This window comes from Carcharodon carcharias, chromosome 36, assembly GCF_017639515.1.
Source record: "Carcharodon carcharias isolate sCarCar2 chromosome 36, sCarCar2.pri, whole genome shotgun sequence".
Classification (NCBI taxonomy): Eukaryota; Metazoa; Chordata; class Chondrichthyes; order Lamniformes; family Lamnidae; genus Carcharodon; species Carcharodon carcharias.
Window position 1 is genome coordinate 7048216 of NC_054502.1, and position 27120 is coordinate 7075335.

Below are 27120 nucleotides of genomic sequence, written 5' to 3' on the forward strand. Positions count from 1 at the left end.
ACTTCTTGCCTTTACCATTTCTCATCTCTACCCAAACCGTTTCCACATCCTGGTTTCCTGAACTTCAGCCATCCCTCTCTATTGTGCTCATACCGTCATTAACTAACAGAGCCTTCCCTCTACTTTTTCCTCCCCTTCCTAAATACCCTGTATCCTTTAACATTCAGGTCCCAATCTATGTCCTGCAGCCATGTCTCCGTAATGGCTGTCAAATCGTAATTATTTATTTCTATGCGTACTCTCAGTTCATCTGTTTTGTTTCAAATGTTTTGAGCATTCAGATACAGAGCTTTTAGTTTTATCCTTTTATTCGTTTTATAACCTCTAGTCTTATCTGTTGATTTACTGTTAGATTTGTGTACTCTATCCCTTCCTGTCACAGTCTGCTTTTCATTTCCTGTAATAATACCTTTCTCTTTGCCTTGTCTCTATTCTTTGATTTACCACATCTTACCAAATTTGATCCCTTGCCCCCAACACTTAGTTTAAAACCCTCTCCATTTCCCTGGTTATACAGCTCACAAAAACACCGGTCCCAGCACTCTTTGAGTGCAGACCCAATGGTACAGATCCCACTTCTTCAAGTACTGGTGCCAGTGACCCACGCGCCAGAACCCACTTCTCCCACACCAGTCTTTGAACCACGGATTCACCTCCCTAATCTGATTTGTCCTATGCCAATTTGCATGTGGCTCAGGTACTAATGCAGCAATTATGACCTTTTGAGGTTCTGCTTAATTTGGTGCCAGGGTCCTCATACCGACTAAGCAGAATCTCCTTCTTTGTCCTGTCAATGCCGTTGTACCCAAGTTAGACCACAACAACTGGGACCTCCCCCTCCCAGCGCAAGTTTCTCTCCAGCCCCGAGCAGATGTCCCGAACCCTGGCAACAGGCAGGCAACACAGCTGCCTTGACTTGCGCTCTTTGCTGCAGAGAATGGTGTCAATCCCTCTGGCTATACTGTCCCCTACTACCACTACATTCCTTGTAACTCCTCCCACTTGAATGGTTTCCTGTATTGTGGTGCCATGGCTAGTCAGCTCATCCACCCTGCAGTCCCCACTCTCATCCAAACAAGCTGAAAGAAACAAACCTGTTGACTAATTGTAAGTTTGCAGTCTCCTGCACTCCTGCCCTCTGGGTCCCTTTACCTGCCTCATTTGTAATCACATCCTCGTGTCCCTGGACCCTGACCAAATCCTATGGGGTGTGACCACATCCTGGAATAAAGTGTCCATGTAACTTTCCCCTTTCCTGATGTGCTGCAGTGTCTACAGTTCTGCCTCTCAGCCGAAGTTCTTGCAGCCACAAACACTTACTTCAGACGTGTTTGTCCTGGATTGCACTGGTATCCAGAAGCTCTCATATCCTGCAATCGCAGCACATCACCTGCCCTGCCATCTCCAATATGTGCTAGTTAATTATAATCAATAAAGCCTACACCTCCCAATAGGTTTCAGCACTATGAGTAAACTTTACTGATAAAACAATACAGTAGTTACAATACTGATAAAACTAATGATACCAGTTGTTGGTTTACCTGTTCTTTCCGCTGCACCAAAGTGGAAATCAAATACTGGAGGCTTGTGGGGGGGAGTAGAAGAAAAAAGCATCTTGTCCCCTTCCTTCATTGAACACCCCCATTCAGCACACTTTACTTCCTGCAATGAACCTTACCTAAAGCATCTCTTTTCTGCACACACACACACACACACACCCAAACCTCCCCCCCCCCTCAACCCCCGCCAATGCACCGAATTCCCAATATACTTGCTCGGTCTCTTGTCTCACTTAGGTCGAAGTCTCCCCTTACCAACTGTGTGCTTTAAAAGATGTGCACCTATTCAGGCAAGGGCTTTCAGATGATTGACAGTTGACTGCCACTAAGGCAGCTGACTGTTTAACTAGGCTATTTAACTTGCTTAAAGGCTGTTAGTTCTAGGTTGTTATTTCTAGGTCAGAATCTGACTCTTAAAGTTGAACTTGAAAAAAGATCAACCAGTTGAATTCTCACTTTGAACCAAATTCCTAACTATACTCACTCGGCCTCTGTCTCACTCAGGCCGCAGTCTCCACTCACTGGTTGTGTGCCTCTTGTGAGCAACAAATTATCCAGGTGATCTAGAAAGGCTAAGCATCAAGTAGAGTTGTTGTGGGTTAAGTTGATCTGCTACAGTAATGTTTGCTCAAAGTTTTTTTTGTTAAGTGATTGCTGTTCCGAATGGCAGAGGCTGTTGAGGTTGCTGTCCAGCAGCATCATGCTTAAGGGATGGATTATCTGGTGTGGATTTCCTGTAGTGTTACTGAAAGAAGAGGAGCTGTTGAAGATTGATTGACAAAGGAAAGTGTAGGTGTTGTAAATTTTATCCATTTCAGTCCACCGCCTCTGATCAAAAAGTTAACAATCCTTTGTGGGCTTTTTTCAAATGTCAAATCTACCTGATTGGAAACTTGCCAGATCTTTGGACAGGGAGAAGCTCTGTGATACACATGAGACAAATATCACTGGGTGCCTCCGAGTGCAGACATGCCTTCTATCTGAAATGCGCTAGACCAGTTGCATTACCGACCCACTGCAAGTCAATTCCAGTTTCACTTCTACAACACAGCGTAGGAGGCTCATTAATTGCAATATGGACTGGAACTGAAAACTGCCCTTATGCAGTGGAACCAGACCCTGAGATGCAGTACTGCCACTGGATACTCTATATTCAGGTATTTTCTTTGACTCTTTCAGGTACAGTCAGCCCTTCAAATACATTTGTACTTGGTTGAGTTCTTTCAACAGGAAATGTTGACTCAGTTTCAAATACTGGTGGAATCACTTCTGGATATTTGGATTTTCCACTTTGTATGTAATCCACACGTCTCTTTACTATTCAATCTTTGATTTTCCCATGGTAAGAAAGAGGTCCCATTACAGCACTTATTTCACTGAACAGCCCCATGCTGGTCCTTCTCTAAAATTTTTCACAAAACCTTCTCTCCTACATTAAATGTTCTGTCCCGACTGTGACAATCATGACCCCTTTTCTAAATATTCTGCCTTCTTTCTACCTCCGTGCGCACCCCCCCCCCCCCCCCCCCCCCCCAACCCAAGTTTGGCATAATTAGGCTCAGTCTCGATCGGAGATGGCGCTTCATCAGCAATTCAGGTGTGACACCTGTTGTCAAGTGAGTGGCGGTGTTCGATAATGGAAGAGAAATCGTGCTAATTTAGTCGCTAACAAATCTCTAGACAATTCCTTTATACAGGTTTGAACATCTGAACTGTTCTCTTGGCGAGTCTATTTGAAGAAGGGTGGTATGGCGATGTTTTAATTTGAATAATACCTTTGAGGCTTGTAAATCGGTTAAATTCAGCACTTGTGAATACTGTCCCATCGTCTGATAGTAGCACTTCAGGTGATCCAGTTATAGCAAAGCTTTGTTGTAGCTTGTCTATTGTCGCTGAGGATGTGGGCGACCTTACTTCGTCTATATCCATCTATTTTGAATGAGAGTTTGTGAAAAGGAGAAACATTGTTCCCACGATAAGTCCCACGCAGTCAATGTATACTCATACCTATGGTATTCCTGACCATTCCTAGAGGTGTAACAGGCTGTTGCAGGTAATTTTTGTACTTGTTGACACTGCATACAACTTCTTGCTAGGTTTTCTATTTCTCCATCCATTCCCAGCCTACGTGCTATGGCCTTCATTTTGGAAATTCTGGGATGTACACTAGGTGCAGGTAACAATGGCTTTCGTCCTCTTAGAGGAACAATCATACGAGCTCCCCACAATAAAATACCTTCTTGGCTGGTTATTTCATATCTTCACTGGAAATATGATTTCATTTCATCAGATTCTTGTGTTTGTGACCAACCATAAAGAGCTTGATTTCTCACTTTGGATAAGACTGGATCTCGGTGCAGCACATATCAGTGATGAGTCCAGGCAGTTCAATAACAAGACATATTTCTGAGGAATTGGAACATCCTCATCTTTTACTTGCAAGGGTAAATGAATGAGTGCGTTTGCAATTTGACTTCCAGATCTATGAATAAAAGTATACTCACGCTGCCAAGATCAACGCCCATCTTTGAACTCTTGCTGAGGCTACAGTGGGTATAACCTTGTCTTCACCGAATAGTCCTAATAATGGCTCGTGGTCCATTATGGTAATAAAATGACAACCCTGCACATACTTGCAGTGTTAAAAAGTTTCATCAATGATCGCCAGGCCTTATTTTTCAATTTGTGAGTACTTTTTCTCTGCAGTACTAAGTGTTCACGACACACAACCTATAGGTCGTTCTGATCCATCATCCATTCGTTGGGAAAGCACTGCTCTCACTCCATAAATTGATGCATCACACATTAATATCAACTTTCTTTGGATCAAAATGTACTAGAAGTGTAGATAACTGTAACAACTTTTACACTTTTGTGAAAGCTTGTTGTGGTGTTTGCCATGACCATCTCTGGTTTTTGTTGAGCAAGTAATACAATGGTGCCAATTCTGTCGATTAAATTAGGCAAGAAGCGTCCATAGTAACTGATCATCCCCAAGAATGATTTCAGTTCGGATGTATTCTTTGGTTCTGGGACTTCTTTAATAGCTTTCCACTTTTTCTTAAATTGGATGCAGGCCTTGTGAATCTACCTTGTGACCTAGGTAAGTTACCTCGTGCCTGAATTGTGCACTTTTCTCAATCTCATTCCAACCTGTGGGAAATGATTCAAAACATCTTCCAAGTTCATCAAATGTTTCTTTCAGTGAGTCAGTCATGACAACGTCATCCAAATAGACTACAATTTGGGGCAATCCCTGTTGTAAACTTTCCATGGTTCTTTGGAATATGGCGCAAGCAGAAGACACGCCAAATGGTAAATGGGTGTATTGATACAATCCCTCGTGTATTTGTGGTGACAAACTTCCGGATGCCTTCTCTAATTGTTGGTAGGCATGACTCAAATCTAACTTTGTGTAAGCCTTTCCACCTGCCAGTTTAGTATATAAATCTTCAATTTTAGGTATGGGGTGTCTATCCAATTTTGCCACTTTATTAACTGTTAATTTACAGTCCCCACATATTCTAATGCTTCAGTCAGGTTTGAGGACAGGTGGAATTGGAGCTGAAAATTGTACTGGTTGTATCACTCCCAGCTTTTCTAATGTGTCCAGTTCAGCATCTACCTTATCCTACATTGCCTAAGGTACTATTCTTGCCTTAATGAATCTTGTTATTGCCTCTGGATCTACATGAATCTTTGCTTGCCCTTCAATTTTTCCAAGTTAAAAACAGAGGCGTATTTTTGTAGTAGCTGTGAAAGCCCATTAGCTTTTAGTTGGAAGATTTCATTCCGTTCTAATTTAATTTCTTTCCGTCAGTTTTGTCTGAGGAGACTAGATCCTTCGCCTGCTACTACCATCAAGGGTAATCTCACTGTTTGACCTTCATAGTTTACTGTGACTTTACATAAGCCCTTGACTTGTATGTCTTCTCGGTGTAACTCTTTAATTTTTCGTCAGTTTCTTCTAAATTCAGCTTATGTTCTCCATGATCTAGTTATTTAAAAGTATGCTCACCAATTACTGTAGTGGCTGCACCAGTATCCGCCTCCAATCTGATTGGCTTCTCTTTCACTCTCATGGTAACATAGGCTCCATTCTTCCTACCTTTAAATTATATAGTGAATAGATATTAGCATCTATTACTTGAGGCTTTTCAACGCGGTTTATCTCATTGGGTTTTTGCCTTTGCCTGACAGTCTGCCTGATTCTGTCTTTACAATGTCTTATGAGGTGTCCATATCGATGGAACAACAAGCATTCAATCTTTTTAAATTGTTTCATTACAGGGCTGCCTACTTCCATCTCTGTAACTATTATGCCATGCTTTTGCTGGTAAGTTTTCCTTTTTAATTTGCTAGCAGTGGCTGCTTCCCGCTTCAGAACAAAGCTCTGCACTGTTGCGCTCTTGTTGGTTGAGGCTCCCCACTCAACATGGAGGATGGTGTTTTGCGTTCCTCTAATGGCTCCTGAGTCTCGCACTGCACCTTCCATTGCAAGAGCGATTTCCAACGCATTCTGAAAATCTAGATTAGTTTCAGCTAAAAATCGCATTTTCATCTGTACTGCACACCAACTGATCTCTAAGCGTATCATTAATAGATGTACCAAACTCGCAATATTAAGTTAATTGCTTCAAACTTGCCACATAACAAGCAACTGTTGTCCCCCGCAGCTCTAATTCTTGAGTCAAATTTAAACCGATGCATCGTCACTGACGGCTTAGGCTGATAATGATTCTTTGCGCGGTCCACGAAGCCTTCAAAACGTTTGGAGTCTGGGGCATTGGGCACCAACAGATTCCGAATTAGTCCGTATGTCTTACTCTCACACATGGACGGAAGGAGCGCGCGCCTCTTCTGCCCTGCTGTGTCGTTCGCCTGGAAGAAGAACGCAAGGCGTTCAACATAGTGAGACTAGTCGTCCGAGGTTGGATCGAATGGCTCCATTCTTCCAAATTGCAGCATGCTCTGACGGGACCACTTCAATACTCAGAAGGAAATTTTTTTTGCTTACAACTACAGTGCCTGGTATGGCCCGATTTCGGTTTTTTTCAGTGCTTTTTCATGCCTTTACTCTTGTCGCCAGTTTGTTGGATCCAGTGCCCTTGGTCTGCTGGGGCTGAAGGATCCGGGTTGCGCATTTAATTTGGCGTGGCCGAGTTGGTACAGAGAACATCAGGAAATCATTGTTAGAATAAACACATGTTTATTTACAAACTAATGTGTGCTCACAACATAAAACTCTGTCTTCGCTCATCAGTGACAAACTCAAGACTCTCTCACATAGAGGTAGCCCATGCTACTCTGCTATTGGATGTTAAGATCATGTGACCTTACATTAATACTTGTCTTAAAGGTATATTACACATCAGATTACTATACCTCTCATTATTTTTAGTTTGTATTCAATTTTATATCTTGTGTGGTGCACTTTTGTAACTTCATTAATTAACCATAATCCACAAAGGGCCATGGGCATCTATATCCTTTGGAGAGAGACAATTGGTTATATATAGCTTGTGGGGCAAGGTGAGGAGGCAGGCCTCCAAGGACTACCACAGCTGGCATGGGGATTGAACCTGCATTGTTGATGTTATTCTGCATCACACTCTAGCCACCTGAGGTAACCACCCCCTACTTATGCACGTATAGAATCCTGGAATTGTTACAGCACAATATAAGACCATTCAGCCTGTCTTCTCTATTCTGGCTCTCTGCAGCAGCAATTCAGCTAGTCCCACTTTTTCTTTATAGTCCTGAAATTTTTTCTCTTCGGGTGTTGCTTCAATTTCCCTTTGAAAACCACAAGTGAATCTGCTTCCCCTACACTCTTAATGCATTCCAGGTCCTAACCACTTGCAGTATAATAAAAGTTTTTTTCCTCATGTCGTCATTGGTTCTCTTGCCATTCACCTTATGCCAGTGTCCTCTGGTTCTCCATACTCATGCCAACGGGAACAGTTTCTCTCTCGATCGCGCTCGCTCGCAACTGTCTAGACCCCTCATAACTTTGACCATGCCTGTCAACTTTCCTCTCAACCTTCTCCAAGGAGTGCAACCGTGGCTTATTCAATCCGTCATCCCTGGAACCATTCTTGTGAATCTTCGCTAAATCCTTTCCAGAGCCTACACATTCTTCCTAAAATGCTGTGCTCAGCTTTGGACACAATACTCCAGTTGAGGCTGAACCAGTGTTCCATAAAGGCTTGTGTGTGCTCTATGCCGCTATCTTTTGAGCCTGGGATACCCTCTGCCTTTCATCCAACTTTCTCAATTTGCTCTGCTACTTTCGATAATTTGTGCACAGTGGGGGACACCTCCAGACCTCTGTTCCTGCACCCTTTTCAGAATTTCATCCACTGTATTTTGATTGTTCCATTTAATGTACCTCCTTAATTATTTCAATGATATTGCTTCTTGCCCTTTTCTATTTTTAACCATTTATCAGTATTCTCCATAACTTTCATCCACTTATTTTAGTTTCATCCAGCCAGCTGTATTTTTTAATGGAAGGGTTATCCATCTCCACAACACTAACATCTCTTTTGTCTTCGCAGATGCTGGCGGACATGCTTTGTATTTCCTATATTTTCTCTTCCATTCAGATTTCAAGCGTTTGTGGGTTTTGTTTTTTTGGTTTGTGTAGCTCTTCATTCTGATTTTCATTCTCTAGGATCTCTGTGCTCATCCAGTTCTGGCATCTTGCACATACATGATAGACTTTGCCTAGCCTTTGGCGGTTGTGTCTTCAGCTACCAATACTGAGAGTTCTGAAATACCTTGCCTATGTGTTAGTGATGGCGCAGTGGGACCCTCTGTCCCCTCTTATTCAGAAAGTTGTGGGCTCAAATCCCACTCCAGGACCTGAACACAATAATTTAGACTGACACTCCAGTGCAGTATTGAGGGAGTACTCCACTACTGGAGCTGCCATCTTTTGGATGAGATGTGAAACCAAGGCTTTCTGTTCTCTCGGGTCAATGTAAAAATAATCCCACGGCTACTATTTTGAAGAAGAGCAGGGGAATTTTCACTTGTTTCTTGATTTTGTTTGTGTATTGTATTTTTTCAAAATTCAGTGTCGCTTGTGTGCTCACAGGGGTGGGTTGGGGTGTGAGCAGTCTTTGTTCCCCACTGCCTAGCACAGGGACAATCAGGCCAGGTCTTGGTGAAACAGCATTTGGAATGGTGCAGGAGATTGGTTAGTTTTGTTGAGAATGGATTTGGGTGGGAGGTTATGGAGAGGGTTGTCCTGTGGATGACTGGAATCAATTGTGATGAGGTGCAGAAGCATTGAAATTGAGTGAAAGGTTGGACGATCATGAAGGTTGGGTGTCAGGAGCAAGGTCCGATTAGATTCATTGACAGAGAGGATGGAACCCAGCTAGGTCAAGATTAAATTATTCAGTGGGTGATTGATCACGGTGCCCTGTACCTTGGTTTGAAATTGTGCCTGTTTTAGATAGTACTGTTGATCTATTTCTTGCATTTGAAAGTCAGAAGCTAAGGCCAATTAAATGCAAAAAACTTAATTTGACCACGAACCAATCAACATCTGAGGTTGAAGTATGATGGGTAGGAAATATAGTGTGATGGACTGTTATTAGTGAGTGTTGCTTATATGTACTTGGGGAAGTTGACCTAATATTGCCATTGACCCTCCTTACTCTTTGGGCACAGACTGTCAACAGTTGATTCGGTTGCCGTCAAAGTGTCTTCATTGTGTTTTGCTATCTTCTTGGTCCCCAGGTCTGCAGTTGATTGAATCCAGATGAAACTACTTTGTCTCAGTTATTATTACTATAATTGAGCTTGTACGTTATACTAAAAAATTGGAACAATACAGAGAAGATTAGCATGGCCCCTGCGCAAGGATGACACGCAAATTCGTGAAGCGTTCCATATAAAAAAAATTTTTTTAAAATCTGTCCTTGTCCCAACCTGAGTTGCAGAATCTGGTCTGCGCTTTGAGCTGGTTTTTGCATTATCGGGTGGCTGGGTTTAAGGGGCAAGTGACCCTGCTCTGACCACGAGAACTTGATGAGGATGTGACGCATTTCCAAATCAGTCTGCTGAATTGGTCGGGGGTGATATTGAATCTATCTACACAGCACCCATAATGAACTTATAGTTTGATATTATCCAGCAGTACTCTGGTTCAGCGAGTCAGTTTGATTTGAATTTCTGACCTTAGATAATTGGATAAGTTCTTTGGCAGTAAATGAACAGTGACCTTCATTAATACATGGAATGATGGTATCTGCGAACACAAATTATAACAGCCATCTGGGAACTTGTTACTGGTAGAGATAATCCAGTAAATCAGGCATCCTATATGTGGAGTTGTGTTAGTGATGTCCTCTATTCCTGTTTTTTAGTTGTGGTTATTTAACTTTGCTATGTGAGGAATTCCAGTTCTAACTTCCAAAAGACCATGTTAAGAAATACAAAGAAAAATAACACTCATTGCAGAAAGTATATATTTTATAAATAATACCCAGAAACAGAAATACTGCTGGCAAAAAAAAAATACTCTCAAAAATCTGGAAATGAGAGACAGGTACCTGTTTAAAACACTGCTTGATTCAGTTTTCCAACGCTTGCAGGGTATTTTTCAAAGGTCTGTAAGGGAATAAGATGGGTGATATAAATCACCTGCTGTGAAATACTAAAGAGTGTGCTTGAAACATTTTTCCTAGAAGATAGCATCCTCTAGGATTTCAGGTTTTGGAAGAGCAGGACACTTGATGGTTGAAGCTGTGCAAATGTTGCAGGTTACTGATAGGCACATGATCTCTCAGTAATATCTATTCCAGTGACCAAAGCAACAGTGAACTGAAGGGTCACAGACCTGAAACGTTAAAACCTGTTTCTCTCTCCACAAATGCTGCTTTACCTGCTGAGTATTTCCAGCACTTTCTGCTTTTATTTTTTATTAGTGAAATGGAAGCTGCTTTCTTAGCTATGAGGCAGGGTGTTAAAATTCCAATCACCAAACCCTTCCTTTAGTTGAGACATTTGAATAGACCACCCATACAATCATCGTTCACACTTTTAGCTGTTTGGTATTTAACATAATTGGCAGAATTACACGCATAACTTCACAAAACTCTCTTTGTAAGTGGCTTGCTACCTCCAAGGCCAAACATGGCAGGTTTATTTTTTTATTTATTTCACAGGATGTGGGCATTCACAGGCTAGGCCAACATTTATTCCTCATCCCTAATTCCCCTTGAGAAGGTGATGGTGAGCCACTGCCTTGAACTGCTGCATCCATGTGGTGTAGTTACAACCACAGTGCCATTAGGAAGGGAGTTCCAGGATTTTGATTCAGTGACAGTGAAGGAATGGCGATATATTTCCAAGTGAGGATGGTGTGTGACTTGGAAGGGAACTTGCAGGTAGTGGTGTTCTCGTTCATCTGGTGTCCTTGTCCTTTCAAGGTGGTAGAGCGTGCAGGTTTGGAAGGTACTGTCTAAGGAGCCTTGGTGAATTGCTGTAGTGCATCTTGTAGATGGTGTACTCTGCTGCCACTGTGTGTTAGTGGTGGAGGGAGTGAATGTTTAAGGTGGTGGATGGGGTGCAAATCAAGCAGGCTGCTTTGTCCTGGATGGTGTCCAGCTTCTTGAGTGTTGTTGGAGCTGCACTCATCCATGCAGGTGGTGAGTATTCCATCACTCTCCTGACTTGTGCCTTGTGAATGATGGACAGGCTTTGGGGAGACAGGAGGTGAGTTATTTGCAGAATTCCTAGCCTCTGACTTGCTCTTGTAACCACAGTATTTATATGGCTAGTCCAGTTCAGTTTCTGGTCAATGGTAACTCCCAGCATGTTGATAGTGGGGTATTCAGTGATGGTAATCCCATTGAATGTCAAAGGGAGATGGTTAGATTCTGTCTTTTTGGATGTGGTCATTGCCCAGCACTTGTGTGGCATGAATGTTATCTGCCACTTAACAGCCCAACCCTTGATCTGGTCCAGGACTTTCTGTATCAGTTGAGATAACTGCATTGAGACTATAACACAAGCCATGTGGCCCATGTAGTCCATGCTAGAGTTTATATTCCACTGGAGCTTCCTCCACTCCTCTTCCTCTAACTGTGGCAGCATTTTATTTGTACAATTTCCTCCCCATGACCCTCGACTTGTGATGGGGAGTGGCTCCACATCATTTTGTGTGAGCTTGGAGAATAAGCTTTGGCATGCCACCCTTGGGAGGGGAGCATGGCTGTGCTCTCTACCAGTGGGTTGAGGGCTTGTTTGTGTGTATACATCAGGGTCACAAGATAGCGATCAACAGTTATAACATGGTCTTTTTTTCTTTTGTGATTTTTCTCCTTCTCTCTAGTCGGCAATGCTCAGGATAATCAAAGTATCCCCATTGCAGCCTTTGCAGAAATTAGCAAATTCAACACTGACTCAGAAAGCCAGCCTGGCCCTCATGGTTGCTCGGACTCAGACACATGTTTCCTTCACCAGCTAAGTGGTCAAGACTTAATTTAGTCTGGAAACATCACTGAAAGGGTTGAAAAACTGGAACTGTTCTCTGGTTTTCTAAATTACTTACATTCCTTTGTGTGTGCCTCAACAAAATAAACCTAATTCCATACTGATGCAGTTTCACCCCCTACTCTCCCTTTTAAGTTTGCTTTCTGTCTGGAGTCCTTTTATCATCTCTGAGCATTCTTGTTTGAAATCCACTCCAGGAGTGACAACTTTGCTCTGTTGTTTTTGAGCTGCACAGCTAAACATGTTGGAAAAGTTGAAGAGACCGCTGCTGAAAATACACAACAGTTCTTTGACTTAATGGTTTAAAGATATTTTGCTGGTAAAGTTTTCACCAAGAAACTGCTTCCATTCTGGTTAAAGGCTGGAGTGTGTATTGGAGAGTTTTTTTTTTAAAGACAAAATTGAAACGCTTGCAGCTGCAAAGCTTCTTGAAACATTGTAAAAAGCACCGGGTGTTTCAACAGCAACTGTTGTGATGTGGTGATCATTATGTAGAAAAATTGATAACTGGGGTGTAGTTAACACACAGTCTGAGAAATAAAGCCCTATTTGGTCCTTCAAGCTCGGTTCTTAGTCTGGTTGTTGTGGGGTTCCTCAAACCTGTGACATCCTGCTCTTAACAGATGTAGAAGCAATTCCTGTTCACAAGTTAATTGATCCTGGAACACCTATCTTTTAAACCCCAATCCATGCGTTCAGCATCTTGTGCATAAGAGATGAAGTTATGTGATATAATTAAAGAAATTAGCATAGAAAGGGAGGAGGTTCTAAGTGGTCTGGCAGGCTTAAAAGTAGATAAATCTCCAGACCTGTATGAAATGTATCCCAGGCTGTTGAGTGAAGCAAGGGAGGAGATAGCAGGGGCGCTGGCAATAATTTTCAATACCTCTCTGGCCACAGAAGAGGTGCCAGAGGACTGGAGGACAGCCAATGTGGTACCATTATTCAAGAAGGGAGGAAGGGATACCAGGGAACTACAGGCCAGTCAGCCTAACCTCAGTGGTGGGGAAACTATTGGAAGCAACTCTGAGGGACAGAATTAATCTACACTTGGAGAGGCAGGGATTAATCAAGGACAGTCAGCATGGTTTTGTTAAAGGGAGGTCATGTCTGACCAATTTGATTGAATTTTTCGAAGAGGTGACCAGGTGTGTAGATGAGGGCAATGCATTTGACGTAGTCTACTTGGACTTCAGCAAGGCTTTTGATAAGGTCCCACATGGGAGACTGATAACGAAGGTAAGAGCTCATGGGATCCAAGGCAATTTGGCAAACTGGATCCAGGATTGGCTGAGTGACAGGAAGCAGAGGGTGATGGTCGAGGGCTGTTTTTTGTGATTGGATGCCTGTGTCCAGTGGGGTTCCACAGGGATCGGTGTTGGGTCCCTTGCTGTTTGTGGTATATATAAATGATTTAGACTTGAATGTAGGAAGGTTGATCAGTGAGTTCACGGATGACACGAAAATTGGTGGGGTGGTAAATAGTGAGGAGGATAGCCTTAGATTACGAGAGGATATAGGTGGGCTGATTTGAGGCAAATGGAATTTAATCCGGATAAGTGTGAGGTGATGCACTGGGGCAGGACAAACAAGGCACGGGAATACATGATGAATGGTAGGACCCTGGGAAGTACCAAGGATCAGAGGGACCTTGGTATGCATGTCCACCGGTCCCTTAAGGTAGCAGGACAGGTAGATAAGGTGGTTTAGAAGGCATATGAGATACTTGCCATTATTAGCCGAGGCATAGAGTATTAGAGCAGGGAGGTTATGCTGGAACTGTATAAAACACTGGTTAGGCCACAGCTAGAATATTGCATGCAGTTCTGGAATCCACATTATAGGAAGGATGTGATTGCACTAGAGAGAGAGTGCAGAGGAGATTTACCAGGATGTTGCCTGGGCTGGAGAGTTTGTGATGAGGAGAGATTGGATGGACTGGGGTTATTTTCCCTGGAGCAGAGGAGATTGAGAGAGGGACATGATTGGGGTGTATAAAATTGAGGGGCATAGATAGGGTAGACAGGAAGGAACTTTTCCCCTTGGTGGAGGAATCAATAACCAGGGGGCATAGATTTAAAGTAAGGGTTAAGAGGTTTAGAGGGAATGTGAGGAAGAATTTTTTTACCCAGAGGGCGATGGGAATCTTGAACTCTCTGCCTGAAAGGGTGGTAGAGGCAGAAACCCTCATAAAAAGTATTTGGATGTGCACTTGCGATGCCATGGCATACAAGGCTATGGGCCTAGTGCTGGAAAATGGGATTAGAATATTTAGGTACTTGTTTGACTGGCGCGGACTCAATGGGCCAAAGGACCTTTTTCTGTGCTGTAGACCTCTATGACTCTGAGGTTCTAATCTCTTCGGTAACAGTTTTTTAAAATAACTATATTACTGAGCTGTACTTGAACTTGCATATTGAACTTGGTCACCGTACTTTCAAGTGCACACTGCTTTGTAAGTTGATTGGTACTTGGAGGTGCCTACACTTAGGATCCTGATACAGTTCTTCGCCCTGGGAATGAGGCGATAATATTGATCAGGGTCATTCCTTGGCAAGCCACGATGTTCTCAGGAGAGCAATTGTGTTGGCAGTCTTGGGTGGGTGATAGTAATTGGATAGGGTTGTACCCTCTGGGAGGCTTGGGGAAGAATGCAGGGGATCTTGTTGGCAACAGGCCCTTGCTTGTGTTCTTTGTTCCAGTGAGTTGGTACATCAGTGTGGTCTGGCAAAGAGTGAAAATGAAACGTGAAATGGCTTAATGGGTTCTAAACTAAACAGCCACATGTTTTGCACATGTAAACTGCAGTAAGTTTGAGAAGTTATGTGGCGTTTTAATTTAGGAAACAAGGATGATTAAAAGTATCTTCTGAATCCAAATGGAAAATGGCCCGCAACTTGTGCTCATTGCTCAGTCGCACCGGCTGTTACTTCATCGCATCTCAATCATCTTTCACACACCAACAGTTGCTTGGAAAAGGAACCATTTATGTGCAGCAGGGCTTTTATTTTGATTATATTCTCAGTCAAGTGTAAAGACACTTGTTTGAGTGAGTGATACGTTTAGCAGGGTGTGCATATATTTGCAGGGTATTGAGTTGGTTTGTTTGCTCTGCCTTGGTTTAAGAAGGACTGTATGTAGAGGGAAAATCCAGGATCTTAATATAGCTCAGCCCTGGAAGATGGAAATTGAAACTGCAAAATAAAAATGCTGAACTAAGGAAACCTCTTTTCTATCGGGAACCAGACTAAACTATTTTTCAGAGGTTTTTTTCTGAATTCTAAAACAGAGACCTGGTGTAACTTTCAACAGATTGACTTCAAACAGTTGCTTGGCAGAATGGAACTTGAATATTGCTGAAAAGAGGCATGTTGCTGAAGCTTTTTGTCTTGCACTCATCAGGACAAATGCAACAATGTCAAATTTCAAATGATCACTGCAATTTATACTACAGGAGAAAAATGAACTGATTGGTTGGCAAGATCTCTTTGATTGGACAAGACGTTGTCATGGAGAAAGTAATGGGGAACTTTGGGCTCCCCAAGCTCCTGGGTAGTTTGAAAAGACACAAGGCTTGAACATATTCCTTTTGTTTGCAGAGAACGGGGGTCCCTACATATGAGTGTATGTCACTTCTAGCAAACAGGGACTCATTGTCCATGGCCACATTGATTAGCTGAGGTGTTACAATGGAGAAAGCAGGGTCAACTTGCCAACCAATCAGCTCCTTTTTTCTCCTGTAGTGTAAATGGTTGTGATTGTTGAAATTTGGCATTCTGATGTCCTGATGAGTAAAAGACAAAAAGTTTCGGCAACATGCCTCTCTTTACAGCAATATTTCAGATTGACTTCAGGTGTCTTTCATTTGACAATGAGATTTACATAGAAAAATTTCAATCGTGTTGCTTTATTGTAAAAGCACTGCTCACATGTAGGGTTTGATGTAGAATCATTGATTTTTATTCTCTCTCTCTTTGTTCCATGCCCCAAGGCCACTGTGTCCTACACAGCAGCACAGTTTTAAATTTGATTCTCTAATTTCTGCTGAGTTGGCTGATGTCAGTGTTGAAGGCACATTGCATTGCTCCGAGTTAGGGAGTGGGGGGAATATCTTTATATGACTTAACCTGCATGCCAAAGGTGGCCCCTTTGGGTGCGTAGCAGCAGTGCTCATTGCTGATAATTTTCAGCGAAGCTTTAACTTACAATTTAATATGCAAAATCATTTGAGAAAATGATGAACATATATATCTATCCCACTGTCCCTGGCTGAGTGGGTATTGGTGCCAGTGCACTGAACACAGGTGGTAACAGTAGTGGTTTCCTTGTGGGAAGACAAGTAGGTCATTTCACAGATGTCCCCAAGCCACACACAATTCCTCAGCCAAGAGAGTGGATAGGCTGCTTCTTCCTACTCGGCACCTCATGCATGTGCGAGGTACAAACCTGTGGATTTAAAACCTGCATTGTACCCCATCCATGCTACCTTGGCTAGCTTTGTTCAGAGTAATGTTACTACTATAGCAAAACACAGCAGAACAAAGTTGATGCTCTTAATTCATCCTGTCAAATTGCTTTCATGCCACCAGTGACAGACCTGTAACCACCACACTTATTCACCCTATTATAGAACACAAATCATACTCGCCAAGCACCGACCACTCTTGTTTAGAAGCCTCAAGTCTAATTGTACTGCTGAGTATTTTTCAAGCTCAAGTGGACATTGTGCAAGTATCACACACCCATCATACTGGCTGTAACACCACAAAATGTGGAGGATAAGGGAACCCTGCAGTTGATCTGAGTTTGGCCCATAAGATTAGAGTCTACCTGTCCACACTTGCCTGTCCACTTATCGTATATTCGATCACTATGCATATAAAAATCACTGAAATTTAACCTGTAGTTGATGACCAATGTTGTTAATGTATAGTATCCAGCCTCCAGTTTCTAGATTTAATTTTTGTGTTTGTTGTTATCCATAAATATTTAAAGGTGGAGCTTTTAAGCCCAAACGGGGAGTGCCAAGGGGCCTCCACCACTAACTAGTTATTGAGGCAACCTTTTCTGGATGCCCAGGACTATTCCCATCTTGGAGAAAAATCAACATGTCCTATAACACGGCTTCTTTGTCAGTTTCCAACACTTTCCTCCCTAAAACATAGAGCTTGCAACACAGGTACTTGGCCTGTGCTGGCTTATGCTCCACACCTGTCTCCTTTATATCATTTATTTCATCATCAAATGAACATATCCTTCTATTCTTTTCTCCTCCATGTACTTACCGAGCTTCTCCTTAAATTGGAGTGTTTTAAAATAATTCTGAATCCATTACTGAATTTATCCAAAATCTGAACTTGTCAACCTCTGTGCACTTTTGTTCAATGTTCCACTTTTTCGTGCCTTTCCCAGCACATGTCTCATCCAGCTCTACTTAATGGAGTCTAGAACGTCTCTGCAATACTGCATCCTCCACAAAAGAAACCTGTAATCCAGTTGTTCTTCAAAAGAAAAGTTCCAATTAACTTGCTTTGGTAGCAAAGGTTAACAAATCTTTGTGCAAGAGTTGCCCCAAATCTTTGTGCTTAGATTTGATTGTCTTATTTTCCATAAAATGTTGAAATAACCCACAGAAAATAAGAACTGTTGTCCATTTTTGTGTTGGTCAATTCAGCAGCTTGACACAAAGACTTGTCACCTTTTTGTGCCTCCAAACCAAGCTGCTGGGATGCTCACTGGTAGAGTTTCTCTTTGTCTATAATGTGAACTGCACTCTCCCTCCCCAGAGGAACACAGTATATTGTCATTGGACACTGTACAGAAGGCAAGACGTGCATTTCTTTGTGCATTCACGGGATGTGTGCTTCGCTGGCTGGGCCAGCATTTATTGCCCATCCCTAATTGCCCTTGTGAAGGTGGTGGTGAGCTTCCTTCTTGAACCGCTGCAGTCCCTGTGGTGTAGGTACACCCACCATGCTGTTAGGAAGGGAGTTCCAGGACTTTGACCCAGCAACAGTGAAAGAACGGTGATATATTTCCAAGTCAGGATGGTGAGTGGCTTGGAGGGAAACTTCTAGGCTTCTAAGTGGTGATATTCCCATCTGTCTTTGCCCTTCTCCTTCTAGGTGGTAGTGGTGATGGGTTTGGAAGGTGCTGTCTAAGGAGCCTTGGTGAATTCCTGCAGTGCATCTTGTAGATGATATACACTGCTGCGTGGTGGAAGGAGTGGATGTGATGCCAATCAAGCGGGCTGCTTTGTCCTGGATGGTGTTGAGCTTCTTGAGTGTTGTGGGAGCTGCACTCCTCCAGGCAAGTGGGGAGTATTCCATCACATTCCTGACTTGTGCCTTGTACATTGTTTCATAGTTTTGCCATTGTGAGATTTGAATTCTTGATCTTGGGGTTACAAACCCAGTACCATAACCACTTGGCTATTTAGGCCAAGCCCTGTGGCTTGTACATGGTGAACAGGCTTTGGGGAGTCAGGAGGTGAGTTATTCACCACAGGATCCCTAGCCTCTGACCTGCTCTTGTAGCCACAGTATTTATATGTCTAGACCAGTTCCATTTTTGGCCCATGGTAGCCCCCAGGATGTTGATTTCCATACAGTGCCATTCACGACTTCGGTAAGTTCCAAAACGTTTTACGGCCGTTGAACCGTTGTCAATGGGAATATTGGGAACCTGGGAGCCATTGTGTTTTAAGGTGTTGCTCGGTGCCTTTACGTCTCCAGATTTTTTTTCAATCCTGTTCCGTAGGAGCGATCAATGTAGCTCATTGCCCTTTAAGGTTTGGCATTGATTGCTAGTCTCTAGCGCTTTGCTATACTGTGCGGAGAGGCAATGCTAGCCAAGTTGCTTCAATGGATCCAGTGGCTCTAACTTGGCGACAATTTGCAGAACCTTTTATCCTGATCTCAGAACAGTGCGGCCGATCGGAAAAAGCTTGCATGTGCATTGCACACCGGGAGTCGGATTTCCGTCCACTGCCAGCGATAGGTCTCTAGCTGTGGTATACTGCCGCTAAAACTGTTCTGTCAAGTTTGGAGAGAGAGAAGACAATTCTGTACCTGGGTGTTTTCAAGGAAACCCAGAACATTTTGAGCAGCCACCATTACACTTCACTCCCACCCCAGGGACGGGCGTAAGATAGATGTTGCAAGTTGCGTGGAAGCGACCAACTTCTAAAACTACTAATGTTGCAGAGCGGTAGTTTTTTTTTGACGAAACGAAAGTGAAACTTGTCACTGTTCCCTATTTAGTGGTTTTGCCAGCAGGAGAGGTGGAGCCTCTTAAATCACATAACCAGTGTATGATCAGGCCCTGTAAAACTCCCCTTGGTTTAGGGATGGGCAAGTCACTCCCCATTACCAGACAGTGCGGAGCGGAATCAAAACTGAAACTGGGGCCTTGTTGAAGGGACTGTTGAAGGCAGTATATGCAGCTAACTCTGCTTGAAATCAAGTAGGATTCTTGTGGCTAAAACTGTGCTATTTAGTCTTTGTGACTGATCAATATAAAGATAAGTAACTCAATAAGAGATCTGCCTGTATGTGACTTGTTTTTATGTAGAGTGAACTGTGGGATTCCAGAAGTGAATGCCCTTTCCTAGGGATCAAGTTAGTTTGAAATCTTGGTGTCTTGTGCCAAAACAATTGGCTAAATTTTAGACTCCCAAAGCCAATTCACACGTGCCCCAAAGTTTCAGATAGCGATTCATCTGACTTTCATTGACTAGGAAGCTTCAAGCCAGTTCACTTCCAGCAACGCCGTGACAGGGAGACTCGAGGCTGAAACTGCTGCTCCAAACTACATACCCTGTCAGGGCTTCCCCCTCTGCGTAAAGGTGGTGCTGTTCCAGGAGTGTGTTTAACCACAGGTAATTTATGGTGAAGCTTGTTCATTTGTGCTGTGACTTAAAATTAATTCTAAGCATTTCATTCAGCTGGTTCCCTTCTGCGGAGCAGTTTATCCCAGCTTTGTTTTACTAAATATCTGATGATCTAATTATCTGCGCTTGCTCACTGGTGTGTGTTGTTGGTACCAATACACAAGTGGATATGGTACTGGGCTTGCAACCCCAAGATCAAGAGTTCAAATCTCACAATGGCAAACTATTAAACAATGTAACTTCATCTGAATAGGAACAGATGGAAACGTGTTTGTACTCGAAAGAGTTACACAAGCTGTTTTTATACCGTTGTGTTGGTGTTGGCTCTTGGCATGCAGTCTTTGCGCAGCCAGTGATAGTAAAGTAAACAGGAAGCTGGAAGGTCTATTTTTTACCAGGTCTTCTGTCTGTTGGCCTTAGAGGATTGCATAAAATATACAATGCAACAGACTATTTGGCCCAACTGATCTATGCTGGTGTTAATACTCCACAAGAGCCTGCTTCCACCCCATTTTATCTCATTCAATCTGTACATCTTTCTATTCCTTTCTCCCTCACGTGCTTCCTCTTAAATACATCTCTACTGTTACCTCAGCTGTGAATTTCACATTAGGGATGGGCAATAAATGCTGGCCTAGGCAGCGACCCCCTGTAAATGAATTTTTAAAATTCTCCCCACTCTCTGGGGAAAGGAATTTCTTCTGAATTCCTTATTGGATCTATTAGTGACTGTCTTATATGTAAAGCCCTCAGCTTTGGCCTCACCTCACCACATCGCTTTTCCTCCCAACCACCCCCTCCCCCTCCAGGTAGTGTCCAGTGACTGTGCTAGCTGACTGTACGAGGCTCACACAGATGGCATCAGTATGACATTGCAGCAATATACAAGTAGGTTCAGCGTGGATCCAGATCCACAGCAATGTGAGTGATTCTTAACTGCCCTCTGAAAAGGCTGAGCAAGCCATTCACCACCACTTTTCAAGGGCAATTAATGATGGGCAGTAAATGCTGGACGTGCCTTTGCTTGCATCCTATGGATGAATTTTTCTTTTAAATGTGTGATGGAATAACAAACAGCCTGTGGAGTGGCTGGTTTGACCCAGGGAATATTGGAGAGGAGTTAACAAAATTATTTTTGTATTTAAAAATAAAATTTAATTACAGAATAAGTTTCCTTTCCAAGTTCTTAATGCCTTGCAGTCTCCCCTTGATTTCTGTAAGCCAAGTCCGATTCCATCAGAATCAGTGTTTGTGATGTGATAGAACTGAGGTGCATGTTCTTGTCCAGCTGAAACTTGACCCCATTTCTTACCCCCTCACCACTTCCAGATTACCTGACCTGAAGGAATGTGGATCTTGGCAGTGTCAAGATTGTGTTGTCTTCATTGCTTTCCATAGTGCAGTTTCTAGAATTTTAATTGTTTTGTTCTCTGGAGGGATATGGAGATCAGTAATTGAAGCAGTAGGTTTCAATACATTTTCTTAATTAAAATATAATTGTTCAGCAGACAACTTGCAGGAATCTTTATTCTCCACAATCTCCCAGCCCTAAGTTACTCTCCTTTTCCTGCTTCTTCCCTAACAGTGCTTAGAATGTAATGCTCACTACCATGTTGATTGGTTGATGGCTCAGCACAGATGCACTTCGGGAGAACCTGAATACCTGCACGGGGGCGAAAGTAATAGGAGGATATGTTGATGGAGTGAGATGCAGGAGGAGATTGATGTGGAATGTAAACCCTTAGCATAGGCCTCTTGGGCAGAATGGCTGTAAAATTGTGTGTGCGTAATATGGTTGTGAGCATACTAAAAAAAATACTAGCAGTTTTCACTGGCAATTTCATACATAGAATTATATAGAAAGTAAGCTACCTGGTCCAACCAGTTGTTTATTCCCCTCATGGAATATTTGTACAATGTGCTGTGAATGGCTAAGTCCAGTACTGCTGATACTGCCAAATTAAGACAACAAGCCCTGGGGTTCAGTAGCACCCTGGGCCTGAATTGCATTGAGAGCTATGGATGGATGCAGCACAAAACATAGACACACCCTCTCGCTGCAAAAATGTGTGATTGTACTTGTACTTAGCCCAAATGGCTGTTCTGCCTGACTAGCCCAGCTCGTGAATGTTGACAGGTATCATAACCCATCCTGTCATCACTCCAAAGCCCTCACGCTCATTTTCCAGCAAGAGTCACTGGGTGGCCTTCAGGACAGGGAACCCTAGCTTATTTTATGCTGTAAATCTATTCTGTGTCCATAATATTGATTTTCTTTTTTTTTAAGGTGTATTCAAGTGATTCGATCAATTGAACCAAGATTCTGGTTCCATCTGCATTCCCTTTTGTGTGTTGACAAAGGCAAACCCCACTGCTCTTATTAAAGAGCTATGAGCAGAGGTGGTGGCGGTGATAAAAGAGCACGTAGAGGGAAAGGAAAAAGTCATCTTCAGTATTACCAGCCCCACGATCAGTATAGCTACACTTATCCGGCTTTGAATCCCTTCAATCAAGGAACGGGAGCTGATCATTTTCGAAGCCAGCAGATCCGGTTTCTCACCGGGCAGACCGCTCGGGCACCTGCCTTTGTGCTTCAGCCGCTAAATAGGAACCAGGCATCGTACCAGCAGAGGCAACGAGATTTCTGTCCAGTGGCCAAGAACTGGTATAGCAACTTCTGCCAGCAGCCAGTTAGATCTCCCCGACCCCCGGCTACCCCTGCCCAGAAAGGGAACAAGAACCCCAAGGTTAACAAGGAGTTAGATCAGCTGTTCTCAAACTTTCAGAATATCTCACTAGGTGAAAACCATCGACAGGAAATTGTGTCCATTTTGGGAAAGCTTAGACCAGGGGAAAGGCTACCGGCGCGTAAAATAGCCAAGCAGCTCTGTGTTGAGAAAAAAATAGTCAACCACACGTTATATGGTCTGCTGGAAGAAAACCGGGTGAGAAAGGAAGGCACTTCACCTCCCCTGTGGCGCCTTGCAGACCAAACCAAAGCAAGAGAGGAAGTTGCAAACCCTGAAAGCCAACGATCATCGCCTGAGGGCACAGCTTTACCTCTCCCATCCAAGGTAGAGGAGCAGGAGTCCGAAGACGAAGACAGCTCTGAAGGTAGCATGGCCGACCAATCCAACGTTGGAGATGGTGAAAGCCAAAAAAGCAAAATCTTTTCCTTCCTTTTGGAGAAGGAGAAGGCCACTGCTCTTGAGATTGCCAAAAATATTGGGCTGAAGTCAGCCCGGCAAATCAACCCCACCCTTCACTTATTTGAAAATCAAGGTGATCTCTACAAAGAATCCGCGTTTCCACCTATTTGGACCCTTTCAGACCGAAAGAAGGAAGTGCTACTGAGAAAGAGGAAGGCACATGAATTGGGTGAGCCCAGAATTGGAACTGTGGAGGCAATGGCAGTTCCAGGTGAAAGTGATGTTTCTCAAGAAGGCGTTGAAGGGATCACAGTCAGGGAAGAGGGGAGCATTGGAAATGGCCAGGCAGTTGCCCTTCAAGGGGAAACAAATGATTTGCAGCCCCTGTCCACTTCTGCTCTATTGCTACTTGATGTTAAGGGGGAGAGCAATAGAGCCAATCATGCTGAAGCAAACTACTACGACAGCACCACAGGAAATGGCCAGTGGGCATCTGATGATATCCCTGATGACCTGAACATCATTAATCGTGTGAGCGAGGCTGGGGAGACAGTTGGTTTGCCACAGGGCGTGTTAGCCGGCAAGCCGGGTTCTGATCAACACCCGGCACTTTCACCGACAGACCGGCTTCGTGCCTGCTTAACGAAGAACCCAGTCAGCGGCCTCATGGAATATTCACAGGGCTCGGCATTGCAATGTGAATTCATTCTCCTCGCCCAGACAGGGCCATCCCACGACCCTCGGTAAGAGAACTCTCTTTTTTACACGCCTGGCGTGCTGACTCGGTTACTGATGTGTCTTTCTTGCCTGAGTTAGCTGAACCATATGTGCAGAGGAATTCCTTGCCTGTACTGGCGCTGATCACTGTTGAGGCAGCAAGCAGGGCCCAGATGTCCCAGGTTAAAGTAGGACGACAAGCTGCTGAGTGATTCTCTTGGTACGTGTGCACGCATTTCCCATCACAAGTTCACACTTGACTGATCTTGCCTCTGATAAGGTCACATTTTATAGCTAAACCTCTGCTAAGAAATTTGATTGTAGTGGAGGAAGGGGGTGTGCTGCTATCCCACTCTCTCAGCTGCTTTTGCACGATCCCAGAGGTGAAGAGATCCAAACCGTCTAGGTAGCTTGACAGCTGTAGTGGATGGCTGGTGCAGGGTGTTTCTCTGCTTTCGCCCTTTGTCACGGTCCCATTACGCCATATATGCCATAAGTACCAAATACTTAGATTTTCACCTTCCATGTTTGCCCTTCCAATATCTGTCCTTCCAATGTATGGTCAAGGTTAGCAGGGGTCACCAGGAAAAGGGTGAATTGCACTTGGTGAGAGGCTTAGATCCAGAGGTGACTTCCAATAAGATATCAGCCACCTTTTCATTAATGAAGCGTTAGCTAGAACCCTGCTGGTAATCTAGATGAGAGTTGCCTCCCAATCCCCACCTCTGATAAAAATAGCCTACTGGCACTTAATATTGAGCAATGTAGAGAAACAGTTACTTAGGTATAGTGAGTGTTGGAACATGAGGCCATTCAGCCCCTTGAGCCTGTTTTGCCATTCAGTTAGATCATGGCTGATCAGCATTTCAACTCCATCTACCCACTTTCTGTAACCCTTAATGCCCTCACACAACAAAAATATCAATCCCAATTTTTAAATGTTCAACTTTTCTTGGGGCTACAAAGTGCAGCGTTGAAAATGGAATTGTCACCGGTAGGGTGGTCGTTCTCAGTCCCTAGAAAGAGACTTTCTCCATGTCTAAAGACGTCCTTGTGTTTAATCTGGGCTTTGCTTTGGGAGGGGAGCAGCACATGTATCCACGTCGGTTTTATATATCGAATAGCCATCTTGTTCTTGGCTCTCAGAGGAGCTGTAGACAAGTTTGGGGAATTACCTAATCTGGGTGGCTCAGCATCATATTGGATGCTGCACTGAAGCAGTAGGGAAGCATTGACCCTTTTTTTTTGGAATGGGAACCTTTTGTTACTGAGTGCTTTTTGCTCCTGGTGCAGGTCTGAATCAGCCTCTGAGAAACTTGTCTGATGCAACTCCCTTGTAAATTTCAGGCCGATGTTTCAAAACCACTCAGCATAGGAATTGCCTGGGCAGTTGTCTTGTCCACCCCTCATGTTCCCCCCCCCCTTCCCCTCCCCACCCAATGTCCACCATCCAGGAGTCGCAGCAAAAATATAGACCTCAAAGTGCACTTGGGGTTTAGCCGTTGGTAGGTCGTCTTCAGAAATCTGAGTGATGTTCAGTTTGAACAGGTTGGGATCTTGGGCAGATCAGAGCCAGCGAGATCCCAGGTCGCTTGATGGCTTTGACTCACTTGCCTGAGACCTTCTGTGGGTCAAGGTTCATGAATCCAGGTTCAGAACCGGGATTCAGTCAAATCAAGGCATCAGATCACAGAACAAAAAACAATTCAGTAAATCAGCCGCTTTCTGTCCCCGTACTTCTAAAAACAGCCCTGAGAAAGTGCAGTTTGTTGGAATTTCCCTAAAATGGTGAATAATGCAGCATTTCATTGGCCAAGGGCTTTTGTCTCTGCATCTGATACCAATTGCAATATAGTGCACCCTCCAGCAGTCTGACAGAGTGCCAGTTCTCTTAGAAAACTGTTGAGTGGACATCCGTGAGACTGCCCGATGCATCTCGTATTGCGTTGAGAGAGCAAGGACACTTCAAAAGTACTTAATTGGCTGCAGGGCTTTTTGGGATGCCTTGAAGTTGTGAAAAGCACTGTATAAAAACAAGTTTTCTTTCTTCCTTTCACTGACCATCTCTTTCCCTTGTGACAAAAGGTTCAGGATGCAGGCCGCTATAGGCGGCAGGAAATTCCCTCCGGCCGAAGCTAACAGCAAGAAAACGGCCAAGAAGGATGCAGCAACCAACGCTCTGAAGGTGCTGCTGAAGGAGATTCTGGGCGAAGACGTCGAGATTCCTCCTTCCTCGCCCCATCCTGAGCCTCCGGTTACAATGGAGGTTGGTATAATGTATGAACTCAGTGCAGGCCTCACCCTTGCTGTGTCCCATCACTGGCTTCGGAAAAGTTTTGACAGAAACTCCTGATGATGTTGCTGCGTTTTAGTCTCCAGGAACCAGTAGGGAAATGTTTGTGTTTAATTTAGCCCATTTCAACCATTCTCCTCCAAGACGATATGAAAAAGTATTGGAAGGTAAAATCAAAGAAAACCCAAAAATGTTTTACCAGTATATTAAGAGCCAGAGAATAACTAAAGACAGGGTAGGGCCTATCAGTGATGTATATGGTAACTTGTGCATTGATGCTGAAGATGTGGGCAGGGTTCTCAATGAGTACTTTGTCTCCGTCTTCACTAAGGAGAGGGATGATGCAGACATTCTAGTTAATGAGGAGGAGTGTGAAACATTAGATACAATAAGCATAGTGAGAGAGGAAGTACTGGAGCGACTGACATCATTGAAGGTGGATAAGTCATTAGGACCGGATAGATTGTATCCCAGCCTGTACAGGTGAGATACCAGAGGATTGGAAGTCTGTAAATATTGTACATTATTTAAAAAGGGTGCGAGGGATAGGCCAGATAAGTATAGACCGGTCAGTCTGACTTCAGTGATGGGCGCATTATTGGAATCAATTCTGAGAGACAAGATAAGTTTTCACTTAGAAAGGCACGGGTTGATCAGGGACAGTCAACATGGTTTTGTTAGGGGAAGATTGTGTCTTACTAACTTAATAGAATTTTTTGAGGAAGTAATGCGGAGGATTGATGAGGGTTGTGCAGTGGATGTTGTCTGCATGGATTTTAGTAAGGCGTTTGACAAGGTCCTACATGGCAGACCGGTCAGAAATATGAGATCCCGTAAGATATAGGGAAAGGTGGCAAATTGGATCCAAAAATTGGCTCAGCGACAGGAAACAGGGTAATGGTCGATAGATGTTTTTGTGAATGGAAAACGGTTTCCAGTCGTGTTCCAGAGGACTCAGCGTTGGGGGCCCTTGCTGTTTATTGTATATATTAATGATTT

At 43.5% G+C, this 27120-nt stretch overlaps 1 protein-coding gene and 1 non-coding gene across 6 annotated transcripts in view; both read left to right on the forward strand.

The window, feature by feature from the left end:
- The window catches only part of adar (adenosine deaminase RNA specific), a 66638-nt gene that overhangs the window by 9969 nt on the left and 29549 nt on the right, over window positions 1–27120 (forward strand). For 3 of the 5 annotated variants that reach the window (XM_041179734.1, XM_041179732.1, XM_041179733.1), the window contains 2 exons: window positions 22250–23854; window positions 25914–26094. In XM_041179734.1, coding sequence (XP_041035668.1) covers window positions 22353–23854; window positions 25914–26094 — 1683 coding nt within the window. In that variant the 5' untranslated portion in view covers window positions 22250–22352. Of the gene's footprint in view, window positions 1–18321; window positions 18381–19547; window positions 19951–22249; window positions 23855–25913; window positions 26095–27120 lie in introns of those variants that run through there. The other 2 variants (XM_041179735.1, XM_041179731.1) reach the window with 2 other exon arrangements.
- LOC121272937 lies at window positions 9368–9471 on the forward strand. Its single transcript, XR_005941924.1, has one exon. It is a non-coding gene; the product is annotated as a U6 spliceosomal RNA (small nuclear RNA).